Source organism: Ambystoma mexicanum, chromosome 6p (genome assembly GCF_040938575.1).
Source record: "Ambystoma mexicanum isolate Mex_15411 chromosome 6p, UKY_AmexF1_1, whole genome shotgun sequence".
Classification (NCBI taxonomy): domain Eukaryota; kingdom Metazoa; phylum Chordata; class Amphibia; order Caudata; family Ambystomatidae; genus Ambystoma; species Ambystoma mexicanum.
This window is the reverse complement of record NC_090935.1, coordinates 1,369,454,062-1,369,469,874: the sequence shown is the minus strand read 5'-3', so window position 1 is coordinate 1,369,469,874 and position 15,813 is coordinate 1,369,454,062. Positions and strand designations below refer to the sequence as shown.

Below are 15,813 nucleotides of genomic sequence, written 5' to 3'. Positions count from 1 at the left end.
CCAGGTCTGAAGTGAGACGAATGCGCCCGGACCAGAGTAAACGCGGTTGCCGTGTTGCCCTGCTGTGATAACAACTTGTGCACATCCGCTGCATTTGGGACACATTCGACCATGCATCCTGCTACGCAGAATCTACACAGTGTTGAGACGTCCAGATCATGGCAGCTGAACCTGCCAGCAACGTGAACTGAACTGGAGAAGTCTGGGCCTGCCTGCGTCGGCGATCGGTGAGTAGTCCATACCCCAACCGGTGGCCCCTCACGCAAGAGCCCATTTCTTTTCTACTGCTGTTGCGAAATAGCGACTCCATCCCGCACTCTCACCCTGCCTCTGCCCACCAGTGAAGGCCTTGCTTGAGTAGTGGGGACTTGTTCTGCATCGTTTCATTCACCTTCCTGAACTGCCTGATATCCTCGAAGAGGCCCTCTTTTGTCCATTGGCACCAGCGCGTGCAGGTACTTTTGAGCATAAGGTTCCTCTCTTTGTAGGGCTCGGACTTCCTCCTAGTTAGGTGTATTTCGGATGTCGAACTGGGTCTAATGATTACTTGCACTGCTTGTTTTCCTCCCCATCTAGGTGGTCTACATATTACGTGCTCCTAACTCCTTAGACCCCGCGGTCTTGTATATATATTGTATTGATTGTGATGTGTTGGTTTACTCTAGTATTATTGTGATTCTTTGCTATGCTCGATGTTACAAAGGCCTTGTAATAAATGTGTCTACATTTTTAATATAACACCTGTCTGGAGTAATTTGTAAGTGTCCTTGCTTTGTGTGCTCATTGAGGTCTTTCCGTCACCCTCACCCCTCTTGAGACTTAGTCTTGACCGCCGTCATCGCTACCCTGATTGGTCTGGCTTGTCCAGAGGTTACCCTGTTCCAAGAAACTAGGCTGGCCTTCTGAACCTCTGCCTCTCCAGATCAGAGTTCAGAAATCCATCTTAACACCTTGTTGAAGGCTTCTATCTCCAAGTGGCTCTCCCACTGCATCATGCACTGCCATCGTCTGGCTAAAAGACCTCTGCCTGGCCGGCCGAGAGCCCACACCAGCAGAGCCATTGCAACAACGACAGCGTTTCTCTCTGGTGTGCCCCTGCTGGAAATTTGCTGGGCTGCTACATGGAGGTCCACGCACAACTTCACGAGGTTCTAATGCATCAACAGGGATTCCCAGGTCAGCCAAGCGATGCTACGCAACTTGTTCACTTGAGAGTGAGTCTGTTCCAGAGTAAGTGGTGGTACTTCTATTGTGCCTTGCTACCTCCTGTGGTTGTGTATTATACTGCTGTGTAATCTTTATTTGTGAGCATGTGAATCCATGCCAGACCCCATGATGGAGAAGGTTTAAGTTACTTACCTGTAACTATTGTTCTCCATCATGGGGCTGGCATGGATTCATATGCAAACCCTCCCTCATTCCCCTCTGTGGCTTTTCTTGGTTCATACTGCCACTTTACGTGCATACCAAATCTGAAGATGGCCACCAGGGGTGGGGATTAGGGAGACAATGTGACCCAGAGGACAGTGATTGTTTTAGAGGAGAAATACAGTTTTGCAAGCTAAAGTGGAACTGTTTTTTCTTTTACTGAGGATTCCCAGCCTGACGACAGGGAATATTCATTAGCATCGAATGCATGCTGGAGAACAAGAGTTACAGGTAAATAACTTAATCTGTATTTAAATAAATCCAATATTATGATTTGCACATGGGAAATAGATTTATTGATTATTCCAAATCAGTCAGTGTTCACTTTAGAATTATGTTTGTTGATGGAAAAATGTGTTTGCCATATCTGTAATTAACAATCAACTCTGTGCTTCTACAGGGCCATAAAATCATTCTGTTTTGTTGCATAATAATATTATAACATTCAATACAATTGTATACACTTGATGAACAGTAAAGTCATGCAAACCTTTTAGGATGCTATCTGTATTGGAATGGGTTCATCATGTCACAGCTGAGTAGTAAATAATCGTTGTCTGGACATTGTGTTATGCCTCAATTTTGTTGCTCAATAATGTAATCTTGGTTTCGGATTGTCGGAACTGGGATCATTTTCATTGCTCGAAGGTTTCTCATGAAACCTTTCATTTTGTATTGGTCTGTTACTTTGTTATGAGATTTTGATACAGATCTGTAAACATGTAAGGAGGTAGTGTCCCTTACGGTCTGTAAACACTTTTGAGATATGATAGGTTATTTATAATGCGCTTAATACTTAGAGGTTTCTAAGCGCGGACCTGGGGATCGAACCTGTATTGCTCTGTCTTGCTTCCAAGGAGAGCATGTTGCCCCTGAGCTATCCTCCTGAAACATATGGATAGATTGGTTTGTGCAGGAAAGTACAGGTCTTGCATGCTTAAGAATAGGAGTATTGAAACATGAGAACTGGGAAAGCTTAGTGAAGATAAATGGACTGATAGAAGTGTTTGGAAAGAGTCTAAAGTGGATCCAGAGAGGAAGCTTATGATGAGTATAAAAGGCAATGTTGGACTGAGGCAGAATCCTGCGAAAATGAGACGAGGAGTAGAAAAGGTGAGGACACAAACACAAGAAGAAGAGAATATTAGAAAGAAGGCAACCTTATTGTTGTAAGAGAGATGAAATTGGATCACAATTTAGAGAAACCTTAAGGAAGATAGAAGAGCAAACTACCAGAAGAGGGAGGGACAAAAGCAAGAATACTGAACAGACCAGAGGCGAGGATACTCTCTATGCGTGTAAATGGCGTCTGATTGGAAGAAGCAAAAATTGTTGTAAACTAAATGAAACTGACAACATGAGGTTGGAAGAGTGGTGAATTACGAGACGGATAATATCTAGAGAAACAAGGAAGGATTGGAAGCATAGAGAGGGGGATCGATGCAGACCCTCAAAGAGAAGAGAGTGAAAGCAAAGAGAGGGGACAGCGATGCATGCCAATTGAAAGTATAAAGGCTGGTAGTTTAAGGAGAGAGTACAACAAAGCTGGGGGACAGGAAGAAAAGTACCATAGTGGACAAGGCAGGAACAGCAGCCAAAGTGGAAGCAGAGAGAAGCAGGGAGAAAGAGGGGAGAGTAGGGAAACATTTATCTACCAAACCCCACCAGGGCCTAATAAGCCCTGACATAGGCACCAATGCCGGTTACCTCAGTTAGTACATTCAATAAGCATCAATACAGCATTTATGTGTACCGCTGTAGTAAGACATTTGTGAAAGGAGTCAGGCCTTGCACTTTCTTTAAAATTCTGCTAGACCTGCAGGTCGAGTAACTTAGTTTACCTACTCGACCTAAGAGAAATGCACTCGACCCATGACAACGGATGAGAACAAATTTAAATGCGCTTTCTGTAAAATAGTGCTTGTCAACACAAACGTCAGAAAGTCCCAGGGTTGCTCTTGGAACAACCATGCGCTCTCACTTTTGCTATGAATAGCTATCAAATCGTATTCAGATCATTCAGATATCTATTTTTCCTAAATAATACATAACTTAAATCATATAGGGCCTCATTACAAGTATGGCGGTATGGGAAAGAATTGGCGGTAACGGAATTACCAGCACTTTTCCCGCTCCGCCACTAGGAGCACATCTAATTAATGTCTTAATTGATCCCATTAGGGTTCATTGCATCTAGTCTTTCAATTTAGAATGTCTCTCTCTGGTCCAATCTTCTCGCCAGATTCTCGGAGGTATCCCTCCTTGTTACCGCATCCACAACCAGAAATCTGATCTGCGAGATGTCATGTCTTTTTTCTATCCAATGCCGGGCTACCGCCAAATTCATGTTTCTAGTTTGAATACGGGATCAATGTCTGTTGCAGATTTGTTTACACTGTCTCTTGGACTGCTCAACATAATACATTCCACATCATTCTTTATATTGCATGTTGCAAAACTGCAGATCTTGATTTTTCTTTCTCCCAAACTGGGGTGATTCACTATATTGCCTCTTGTTATAAACCTGCAGTTGGTACAATGCAGGCATGGGAAAGTGCCTGTTTTTTTTGGCTATAGGTTGTTTCTCCATGTATATGAATAAACATAAACGCCCAAGCTTAGTCTGTGAGATCTATCTAACTGAGGAAAACATATTGAAGCACCATAGGATTGCAGAGGCAGATTCATAGGCAGCAACTGATCATGTTGGGGTTGTCTGATAGGCAGGGTCAACAAAAGAGGACGCCTCAGACAGAGGAACAGAACAAAGATTCTAGTCCAGGGAACCCTAAAACAATGACAAGCTGCAGAAAGTGTATCAGAGTCTCATCAAAAGCAAACCTTCAGAGTGGTGTCTGAACTTTTCAGCCAGAGAAGTTCAGTAACAGAATATCCCAGCCCTGGAGGAGATGAGCAAAGACCTTAGAGGAAGTCAAGGGATCTTACAGATGCAGGTTCAATGGCAAAAATGCTTTGCATACACTTCAGACTAAAGAAGGCAGTGATGCCTCTGACTAAGGTCACATGTTGACTGTCTAGACAAAGAGCTGCAGGATAAGCTAATCACTTATGGACCAGTACCATGGCCCTTCTTTGTTGCCCAGGCATCCAACAAAGGATCCACTTTTAACAATAGTAAAGCTGAGCATTTGGAAGGATGTAGGAATCCTGCATCAGGCAGGGGTTAGTGACACAAGCACGTTCTGGAATTCAGAAGAGCACAAACGTCACTTTCAGAGAGGCAGATCTGACTATCTTGACCTCTCCAAGTTTGCCTACTACTTTGAAGGGTCCTATCCATTTGTCCTGCATGACTTTGTCTTGTGAGAACCATAACTAGAACTAGCTGCTCTGGAGTAAACTCCTGTTACCTTTCTGATCATGCCAATGCTTGACCAGGGCTTCAACAGCCTTCAAGTTTTCAGACCGTTCAGTCATCAGTTGTGCCATCCTCTTCCTGAGGCCTAGTACATAGTCTGTTACACGGACTGGCTTTAAGTTTAGATCACTCTCCAATCCTTCTTCGATCAGAGCCAAAGGGCCTCTGACCGGATGATCATATAGGAGCTCAAGGGGGCTGAAACCCACTCCAGCTTGAGGCACCTCTATATAAGCAAAGAGAAGGCATGGCAGCAGAAGGTCCCACTTTCCTCTCACAGGTTCTTCTAAGGCACCTATCATGCTCTTCATTGTATGGTTAAACCTCTCTACCAACCCATTTGGTGAGGGTGGTAAGCAGTTAAGAACTTGCAAGTAACTCCACAATTTAAGGTTCAAGGGAATAAGCATGGAACTGAAAATTCTCCCTAACAGCAGATGAAATCATTATACCCACATTTCTTTTCTGGTGGGTGAACCACCCTCCCCTTAAGCGCTATTTGGTACCTTGCCAATAACAGCACGATGCCAAGAAACGTATATCCCTCTAGCAAAAGCAAAGATGTCATCCAACAGACATATATCATTTGGTCACATGGTATCCCCACCTCGATTTTTACAGACCACTTCTGAGTAATTGCCACGCAGAATTTGGAGGCCTTCGGTTAGGCCTGTGCCAAAGAAAGAAATCCACATTCGTATTGTAACATCTCTGGTCATTCCCAGTTGCATATGGATGAAATCATTTTATATTTACTGGTGCAAAGTAGGTTTGGTGCAAAAACCTAGTGTAGAGTTTATAATTCATAGATAACTTCTGTGCCAATTTACACAGCTTTATCCACACCTCATCGTCAATCAATTTAGCCCTACATTCATCCCACTTCATTTTTCCTACAGGGGTGTACTGACTCATACGAAGATACCATTTTGTACGTGATAGGGACTGCTGTTTATTTGTAGAGGCTGTCATTAAGTATTTCACTATTTGTTGCTCAATGGCAACGAAAGGAAAAGCTGTGAAAAGTTGAGACACTTCCCCACACACTCTGTACTATAACCCTAAGCAGGCTTTTCACTTTTCCTTCGCTAGGTCTTTTCTCTGTCGTCTACTTTGGCTCCCCCCAGCCAAAGGAGACTGCTTACTTTAAGGGGGGGTATTAGACCCAGAGTGGGCAGTATCCTGCTCTATGGGTCCTGATCGTCAAGGGGCTCTGGGGAAACCCTCTTGTGGGGAACATGAGGCAATGATATGTCTCATGCTTAACTTAACTTTCAACCGATCCTTATTTTAATTAATAAAATGGTTTGGGTTGGATACATGCCTAACAGGTACTAGGGGAAAATCTGCAACTAAAGATGGACTTCTAAATTAAACTTTGTCAGGATGGGTTGAACTCGTAGTGATCCCTTAGCGCTCCCAGGGTGTCCCTTGTCATGAAACCTATGATCCAAAACCTAATCTGTGAAGTCCTTGCCCCTTCAATGACTACTTAGTCTACAAAGAAATGTCTAAATAATATGGCCAACAGAAAAGTCTCAATAATACACTTCATGAATATTTAGTCTCCCAGCTACCCTAAGGTAGTAACACAAGTTGAAAGGAATTGGTCAAAGCAAAAGTTCATAAATGTACCCTTCAAAGCCAGTCCCTGTTCTAATGTAGGATCAAACTTGTTTCTTAGGCCTCTTAATGTTTACAAATTTCCCCTCCAGGACCACAGATTTCAGAATTCACAGCAGGTCCCTCCTGCACCTTCCATCTCCGGTCTACCCTTGTATCGCCATTCTTTCTTCCTCTGTCTTCTTTCTATCAAGTGTATAGGATTCACAGTAGGCTTTTCCTTTAGGCCCTTTGGCACAGGATTTACTGTAGGCCTCCGGTTGCATCATTCACAACAGACCTCTTTTTTAGCCCTTCGGGTACAGGACTCACAGTAGACCTCTATGACGGGCTTGAGGTTACAACATTCACAACAGGCCTCACTCGTATGCTTTGTGTACAGCCTTCACAACAGGTCTCCCTCCTAGGCCTTAGGTTACAAGACTATCTTTTCGCCTCTCCCATAGGCCTTAGATTCAGTATTCATAGCGGGTCTCTCTCAAAAGCTTTGGGCCCCGCCTTACAGGGCCTAGAACCTCGTATTCTCTTTCCCTATAGGCCACGAGTGGCTTTCCGGTTCCCCAATGAATTGAGAGCGGCTATGATGCCCTTCCGGTCAGCCTTCCTACTCCAGGTCTTGCAGGGCTTAACAGCTGCCACCCCTCTTCTTTCCAGCCTCTTCATGCTTGCACTGCCTTCCTATAGGCAGAAGTCCTTCCAAAAGTATTTTTCCAGCAGCCTCCCCTTTTACCAATGGAGCATCAGTAGCTATGTTTGCTTCCTTTGCGTCCAGGACCCTGAATGACTTATCCAGGGCCCGTTTGTACACATGGGGATGTGGTGCAGTCCTCAGTGATAGCGTTTCTGGTAACTTTCTAGGCTTTTTCTCCACCCCTACAATTGGTTATACTTGGAAGTGATCTCCTTTTCCTTTACTATCTATTTAATGATTGGTTCTTAGAGTTGCGTGGCTACAGCCTCATCTGATCTCTGTTGCAATCGTCAGTAAGTGGCTGGACTTGCATGCGATCATGTCATTTCTGCCTGGCCCGCCTTTGTTAGTCTGCGTGCTTCTGTTTTTGTGCATGATTCACTGTCTTGTAGGCCGTAAAATAATTCCACTTGATCGTGGGTGGCATAATAATATATCGGGGAATAGGGCATATGCATGTTGTTTGAACATGATAATGGAGAAAGCCTTTATCTTGACTGAGGCCCATCTCCGTGCAGTTGGCTGTTACTGGGGCATGCTGTTACTTTTAGTTTGAGGTCTTTCGTGTGGAGCCAGTGAACTACTGAGTCTGTTGGGAAGTAACAGCCTGTCGGATTCCACCGTATCTGCCTTTGGAGGGAGGGGGGGCACATCAGGTAGCAGCCAGTTAAGTCATGTCCCTAGCTGCCCACTCACTAATAGGTTACTACAGTGAATCTGATGAATTCACCACACCTTCAAGCACCTGCAGGTAGCTCTGTATCTAGTTGTTGGACATCTCTGGTTCCCAGACCCCTCTTAGGCCCTGACGAGGAGGGGTTAGCAAATGTGACTTTGTCACAGGGCATCTTGACAATGTATGTTAAATGTAAGCTTTCTTTAAATAGACTGGCACATTCAAATATCCAGTTAATTAAAGGTGATGATGGTACACCTATGCATGCATCCCAGTATAGCAAAATCCCTAGTCCTGACCCTTCAACCGAGAGACGAAATGACATTCATCAATAGATGTTTAACACGTATGTGATTGGAGCCCTGTGTAGGTTAAAGGCCCTGCTAGCCACACACACACAACATCCACATCCACCAATACGCCAACGTCACACAGCTATACCTTACGATCGACTCATCAAGGACATCCATAGGCTCAGAATCTACCTCTCGCTGATCCAGTCTTGGATGTCCAGTGCATACTTAAAGCTCCACCAATCCAAGTCCGAATTCCTACTCCTCACCAACAACACCAAACACCCAGACATCCAGACCTGGCTATTAACCATGAACTCTGAGTGCTTCACATCCTACCTCACCTCCTGCGCCAAGTCCCTCGGGTTCCACATTGACATACACCTCTCCTTCAAGGCACAAATAGCTAAGAAAACTGGGATGGCTTGGTATCTCTCCCTCCTGCGGAAAGTCAAGCCCTCCATCCAGATAGCTTCAGATCCGCCGTTCAAGCTCTGTTCCTATCCCACCTGGATGGGGGCAATGAACTCCTCAAAAGCCTCCCATCGTCCACACGCCTTATCAAGGATCTGTGCAGATACGACTACATCACCGTGACCCTCATCGACCTTCAGTGGCTCCTACTGCACACACAAGTCTCTCAGCTAGTTGGCGGAGAAACTCACCAACTCCGGTGGACAGCGCACCCACCAGAAGCCAGGACATGTGCAGACTTGAAATCCACTGCTGCAAAAAGGAAAGGACCAGAAAACAAGTCTTCTGTGCCCACACCCTAAGAATATGGAGCCTCCTCCCCGTCAGTATCAGACTCGCCCCCACGCTCCAACAATTCAGAAAAGATCTCAAGAGCCACCTCTTCATGGAGTCTCTCCTCCTCAACGCCTAGGCCATTGCGTCACCCCTCACGCAACCTGATTGACTAGATGCCACCCGTCCTTCTCCTCCCCACCACCTGGTACAACTGTACCCCTCCTCGGTGCCCCTCTGTATCTTAAGCCCTACTGTATATCTGTTCTGTTGTTATCTCTGAACAGCACTTTGTTATGCATCTTTATTGAAGACCGCCATAAAGCGCTCCATTGTTCCTCGAAGCTAGGTCTGCGCTCTGAAACACTGCCTCTCTATAGGTGCTTTATAAATAAACAATACAATAAATACCATAATAATAAAGAATAATAAAAAGGACCAGCTGAACCCAGTGTATGAAACTGGAAATAACGCGACAGGACTTCTTTGAAATGGGAGGTCATGATTGGTTGCTGTGGGTGTCCTCAAGCAAAATGTTGCTGTGACTACACGGCTGATTGTTCTAAGTGTCTATGATAGCTGTTTTGTGAAATTTGTGTTCGGTTGCCATGTATTGCTTTTCTTCACTTGTCATTTTCTTTATTGTAGGTGCTCGTTTTGCCAGAGGAGCCTGAGGAAACAGCAGAAGGGGTGAGATTGAGTTTTGCAAAAAGTGTTTCTCTCGATAAAAGCGAATGCCTTAAGAGAATGTGCATTCAATATGAGCATGCCGTGCCCTTTGGCTCCTGTTAGTAATTTGTGATAATTGATCGGTGCAATCACATTGAACCAGTTACCGTGATTCACGTTTTCCCTTTGTGCTGGATTCAAGCCCCTCTCGCCCCATTTCAAAGCTGATGCCACAGACTAATTTTAAGGTCGCCGCATGTTACTGGTGTAGTTGCTGAAAGCAGTTAATTAACGTGTCAGCCTCAAATTAGCTCGCCTTTTTCTGCTCTATTCTTGGGAAAGATACACACCCGGGTTATTATACAGCAGCATGTGCGGCGCTGGGAAGCGCACAGCAGTCTGGTTAAAGGCCGGGGACTACAAAGAGATGCGTCTAGAAATGCCGTAATGCCTTAATAATTATAACTGTTAAGGATACTCAGATTATTTCTTTGGGACCTGAAATGTAAGGCAACTGTTTAGAAAACCTAGTTTCAAATTTTACATGGGTAGGTCACAATCCGTTTTCCACTGAAGATTCCAGAGTGCCATCAAAGACAAGGGCATTGACGATTAGGTTTACTTGACTCACAATCCCAAAGTAGCTACAACTTCTACTCTGTACGGACCTTCTGAGTCAAATCCTGCCCTTGAGCTGCCCAAGTCTTCTCCTTTTCGTATAGACAAGGAGAGGAACAATGCTGGAGGCATACACAGGTGTGAAGATGGTGTCTCCAGCTACTCTCTGCTCATCCCACTCATGAGCCAAACCTACTGACGACCTTCCTGTCTCTTGTGCCTCCCTCACGCTGTCCACCCCTTTCAGTATTTAGAAATACTTGGCCTCCTGCAACCCTTCTACACTTATGCGGGTTCTCCCTCCACCTTCACGTTTGTATACACTTTTAATTCTTAGGATGTTTATGGCAGCTGTCTTTTGAAATATTTGAAATGACCTGTACTCGGTCCACCCAAACCCCCATTTCCCTATATCTACATCCCCTACTTTTCTTTCATAGCACTTTGCTTTTTGCCTTTATCAACCCACAGAGTGGAACTACTGCCTGAGCAAAAAGCCACTTACATGGAGGAGTTATTGCCACAAGCATCCTTAACCCCTCCCTTCCCTTCTGTCTCTAGAGACCTGCGACAGGTTGGACAAGTGTGACTTCAGGCTCCTCTACCTTTAAATACAAGCTGTCAATCTATTGTACTCGGCTGTGATCTCAGTGCAGTCTACAGTGACTTGGGTTTGCAAAATTAGCAGTAGTGTATAAATGCCCCCATTTTTGGATTTGGCTAAAAAATGAATGCTCTGAGTAAGAGGGGAGGTTCCCCATCCTCGACGCACTTATGCCAAGCAGGCATTGCTGGCACACATCATAAAAGGACGGCATTGGCTTCTTCATGCTGCCATTCAGATTAGCAATTTGGAATTCCTGCTTCAGTGATATCTGCTGGCTATATTAATATTTGATTGATATCTATTTAAGGGGCTGCAAAAGTTAAATACAAATTGACTTGATAGATGGATGAATAAATATGCCTTTCCACTGTTTATCTTTGGGTGGTCAAATTGATTGCACTTTTAAAAATCACTTAATTAATATGTTTTTTTGGATAAATCTTTAACCCAATACAGAACACGTTAGGCCATGGCAATTTCTCTGAAGATTATACAGAAGGCTCATCTCCCATTTAGTATTTTCACCACCTCTGCACAGTGTTAAAAACCCCTTCTGATAGTTAATGCTACTCCACGACTTCATGCCTGAGCTTTCTCTATGCTCATTAAGTCAATCTCTTCAAGAGACAACCTGTACATCGTTCATACCAGGAGTTTGGAGAAATGTGATCTTGCATATGGTAGCACATAGATTGTCATAAACAGTATGTGTCTACTACAACTACAAGTTGTCAAGCCATGTTGAGTCTTCCTCATATATGGTTAAGGTATTGTCTTTAAACAATTTTATCACTCTGCAAGTGTCCACATTATTTTACATTATTACCCAAAACGTTTATATTAATGCTATATTAATGCTAAAACATTATTCGATTGATATTGATTGTCAATTAGACTATGATATTGATTGTCAATTAGACTATGCAAACGTGACTCATCGAGAGAGTCAAATTCTTCCAGAACCTCCACTTGCCTTTTGTAGCCAAAACATTATTAGGGTCTGCTCTCGTTTTTCAGTACCTCTCTCTATGCTGTAATTACCTCCTCCAGCAAGAGTATATCGTCTGATTCTGTTGCCAAAATGGGGGTATGCTTTTGGTTGTGAAGCATTTCTGCACCTTTGCAATCACCACTTATTATTCATCTTCTAAACCAACAGCATATCTTTTATGTTCGGGTTTTATGATCTTTTAACTTCGAGTCATTTCTGCCCCCAAACAGCAGAGAATCCAATGCCTCCCAACCTTCAACCAGGTTTTACTGACAGTGGATGACCGACTTCACTGCCCCAGAAAAAGTGTCAATTTTGAAGTACCAATTGAGGTTGGAGGCTCCAGAAGATCATAAGGCAATTTTATGTTGCTCAGCATCAGTTCAAGAGCCACCTGCCCACACATAAGGGCCTCTGAGGATTCAGGGGAACAGATTCTTCATAGAGTGGTACATTTGCTCATCTATTACAGGTGAGAAACTCACTCAAAACTCAGGCTTTCTTCCATATCAGCAATATTCCCCTTCCAACCATCATACCCTCTCCTCCTTTAGGGGGGGGATCCCACTATGATATGATATGTCATTTATAACGCGCCTGTGCACAAGTGTTTCTAGGCGCGACAAGACAAGGAAGGAAAGACGGCGGGGACAGGACAAGGGTCTTACTAGGCCTTGTGTCATTCGGATTATGCAAGTCCGACAACGCATAGTGCAGGGGGAAGGCAGAGGGGGAAGTGCCAGGGCGAGGGAAGGGATTAAGTGCGGTCCGGGCAGCGAAGCTCTGGAAAAGTGCATGGAGGCAGGGGGCTGTAGGGGTTACAGTTACATCCTCTAAGTGAGAGGGTGGCCCAGAGGCACTGCAGATGAGACTGATCATGGAGGAGCATGGTACCCAATGAGACACTGAGGGTAGCCAAGCAACCAGTCGGCACAGCAGGCAGGTAGGTCAACAGGGGAGGGAGAGAGAGAAAGCAGAGGAGAAAGTGAAGGTCTTGAGCTGCTTCCCGAACTTCAGGTGGTCCGGCTCAGGCTTGAGAGGGGCAGGGAGGTCATCCAGTATCCAGTAGGTTGCACAGAGGCTCGCCATTTGGTATGCGTCGATATCCAACAAGGTTACAATAAAGACATGGATATTGTTCAAATCGAATGCATACCAGTTCTATTAAATCAACTTCCCTTGTTGCACCTAGTAAAGCGCTCCACCACATTGGGAGGCTGCAGCACTCTGGTAAGCTTGGGAAAGGGTCTCTTACCAATATCAACATCATGCATGTGAGTGAAGCGCAGCCCTATATCCTTGCCATCCCTCCCACATTCTGTATTCTCAGATTCTGGTTCCATGTGTATTAGGGTGCAAACCCCCGATATCTACTCCCTGTCCAAAGTCTGTGGATGCCACATGATTGACTGGGCTTGAGTTCAACACTATCTGAGCTGCCATCTTCTGCTGGGCTTTGAATTTGTGGCTGTGCTTTGCTCTCATTCTGGTCTCCTAATCACCACCGGCTTGGTTCTCAAAGTCAGTCCCCAGCGTTTTGGGGCTGTCCTCAACAGGACCAAATGAAATTAAATTAAATGATATTTTATTAATATCGCGCTCGTACACAAAATGTTTCAGAGGGCGACCAGGCAAAAGGGAGGGGAATAAGGGAAAACAGAAAAAAAGAAAACCATGATCTTACTAGGCCCAGTAACATTTAAGAAAGCGCAAATGCATGCAAAAGTGAAAAAGGGGGAAAGTGCTAGGAGGGGGGTGGGTGGGCGTAAAGTGCGGAGCAGAGGAGAGAAACAGAATAAATATTAATTAAATAAATAAGAGCAATAAACCATGGTAGTGTAGCCAGTAGTGGCAGGTGAAAGTTAGTCAGATAAGGTATATCTGATAAGTGCAGAAGAAAAGTGGGAGGGGGGCTGTATGGGTACAGGTACAGAACCCTAGTGCAAGGGGTGGCCTGGAGGCAGTGTAGAAGGGTCGCAGGGTGAGCAGGTACCTGGGCCCGAATGATAGAGGGTGGCATTTAAACATAGATCGTTGGTGGCACACCAATTTTGAATGACTATTAAACAATCGGAGATGAGCAAAGGAGAGGAGGAGGTTGAAGGAAGCCTGAAAATGAGTTTGTTGTCATCAGCATAGCACTGGCAAGTTGAGCAGAAAATGGATATGCAGTAGGCGAGAGTTGCCAGGTATTGGTTGAAAAGGCAGGGCGAGAGGTTAGACCCCTGGGTGACACCACATGTGGAGAGGGAGATAGAAGATAGGAAGGACTCAAGTTGTCCCTGGGAGGGTCGATCAGAAAGAAAAGAGGTCAGCCAGGACAGAGCCTGATCAGTGATACCCAGGTTGTCACAGAGACAATTGAGCAGGGTGGTATGGTTGACCGTGTCGAACGCAGAGGAGAGATCAAGTAGGATGAGGACAGAGGGAATGTTAGAATCGAGGTTGGAGAGCAGGCCTTCACAGATGTTCAGGAGAGCAGTTCCCGGGCTTCTGGCAGCACTAAAGCCAGATTGGTGGTCATGGAGGGAGCCAACAGAGTCTGAATGAAGACTAAGCTAAGAGATGGCCAGCTTTACCAGGAGCTTACCCAAAAAGGGAGTAATGGATATTGGGCTGTAGTTTGCCGGACATGATGGATCGGCAGTGGATTTCTTGAGGAGAGGATGCACAACGGAGAGATTAAGAGCGGAGGGGAAAGAGCCAGAGGCAAAGGAGAGGTCGCAGAAATCGGCAAGGTTGTCAATGTGGTCCTTAATGGTTTTAGAGGAACAGGGATGAACCTGTTTTAATGAGGTTTTCATAGATCAGACTTGTCTAGCTACCTCATCTGGGGAGAAAAGAGGAAAGGAGGAGAAAGGAGGAGCTGGGGCCAGCAAGCCGAGAAGAAGAGGGAGCAGAGGAGAGGGTGAACAGGATGTCCTGAGTTTTAGATATGTAATGAGAGGCACGGGAATTGCAAAGTGCTTGCGAGGCGAGAGGAGGGGTGGAGGCTGCCGCAGGGTTAGCCAGCTCCTTGCAGATTTTGAAAGATTATCTTTCATTAACCAAGTAGTTGGTGGGAGACTGGACCCAAAACCTGGGTGCAATTCTCAATGCTCCTGAGATTCACAGTGCCTCCATCAGCTGCCAGCCCATGCCCCCGTATTGGTTACTGTTTTAAGCAATGAATACAGTCAATGGTTTTTTGCATTTGTTTGCTGTTGTCCTTGTGGGTGGTTGGATTGTATAAGATGTATGCTGTGACAAATCCTTGGATTGTGTCCCTTCCCCCCAGGTGGGAAGCCCCTTCCCATGAGGCCAGGGAGATGAGGCTGCTACCCGATAGCCCCCCTGGGTGTGGTACTCAGCGTGAGGCTCTTATGGGGAGGGACCCGCCCTGTGGAAGCAGAGATGATTAGCCAGTGAGAATGCAGTATACACCACTCCAACCCCCCTCAAATATGCCCTCTCTGCCTTGTCACTGCATGTACGTGTGTCATGTAACCAAAATCCTAAGTACTGGGGCGAGGAAGAATCTAGTCTACCCAAGCGAGGCTGCAGGACATGTACTGAGATGAGGAGGCAATGCGGAGGCATGAAGCACACTCTTGGAACCACTAGTGAATGTTGTAGTGGTTCACGATTTTCCTATTGGTCAAGTAGTGTTCATAACAGAAAAGGGAAACACAGAAAGGAGAGAGCAGCTTTTCTGAGAGGAACCATGGGAGCTGAGAACGCTTCAGCCGCCGCCAAATAGAAGGATTTTCAGACAAATTTACTGAGCAGGCAGAGGTGTACTCGAGTGGTCCAGTGTGAAAGGACCATAAAGCCAAGCACAACAGCAGAGGTCCAGATGGTAGAAACCCAGGAACCGGATGAGCAGCTGAAGACTCGCATGCTGTTGGCCACCAAATGCTGCTGAGCCGCCACTGCACCCGAAAAGTCAAGGGAAGCCGCAAGAAGCCCGAAAGGGAACACAGACCAGCCAGAGACCAACGGGAGCGTTATCGAAAAGCCCCAGACAGGTACCAGGGTTGCTGGAGCGCATGGTGGGACTATAGAAAGTGGTGAAAGCGACAAAGCTCTGGTCTGGGACCCACACCAAAGAG

At 45.4% G+C, this 15,813-nt stretch overlaps 1 protein-coding gene across 4 annotated transcripts in view; it reads left to right on the top strand.

Annotated features, from left to right (window-relative positions):
* Positions 1–15,813, top strand: part of UBXN8 (UBX domain protein 8) — a 415,886-nt gene that overhangs the window by 358,896 nt on the left and 41,177 nt on the right. For all 4 annotated transcript variants that reach the window (XM_069626088.1, XM_069626087.1, XM_069626090.1 and 1 more), the window contains one exon: positions 9,486–9,527. In XM_069626088.1, the coding sequence (XP_069482189.1) occupies positions 9,486–9,527 (42 nt within the window). The remainder of the gene's footprint in view (positions 1–9,485; positions 9,528–15,813) is intronic.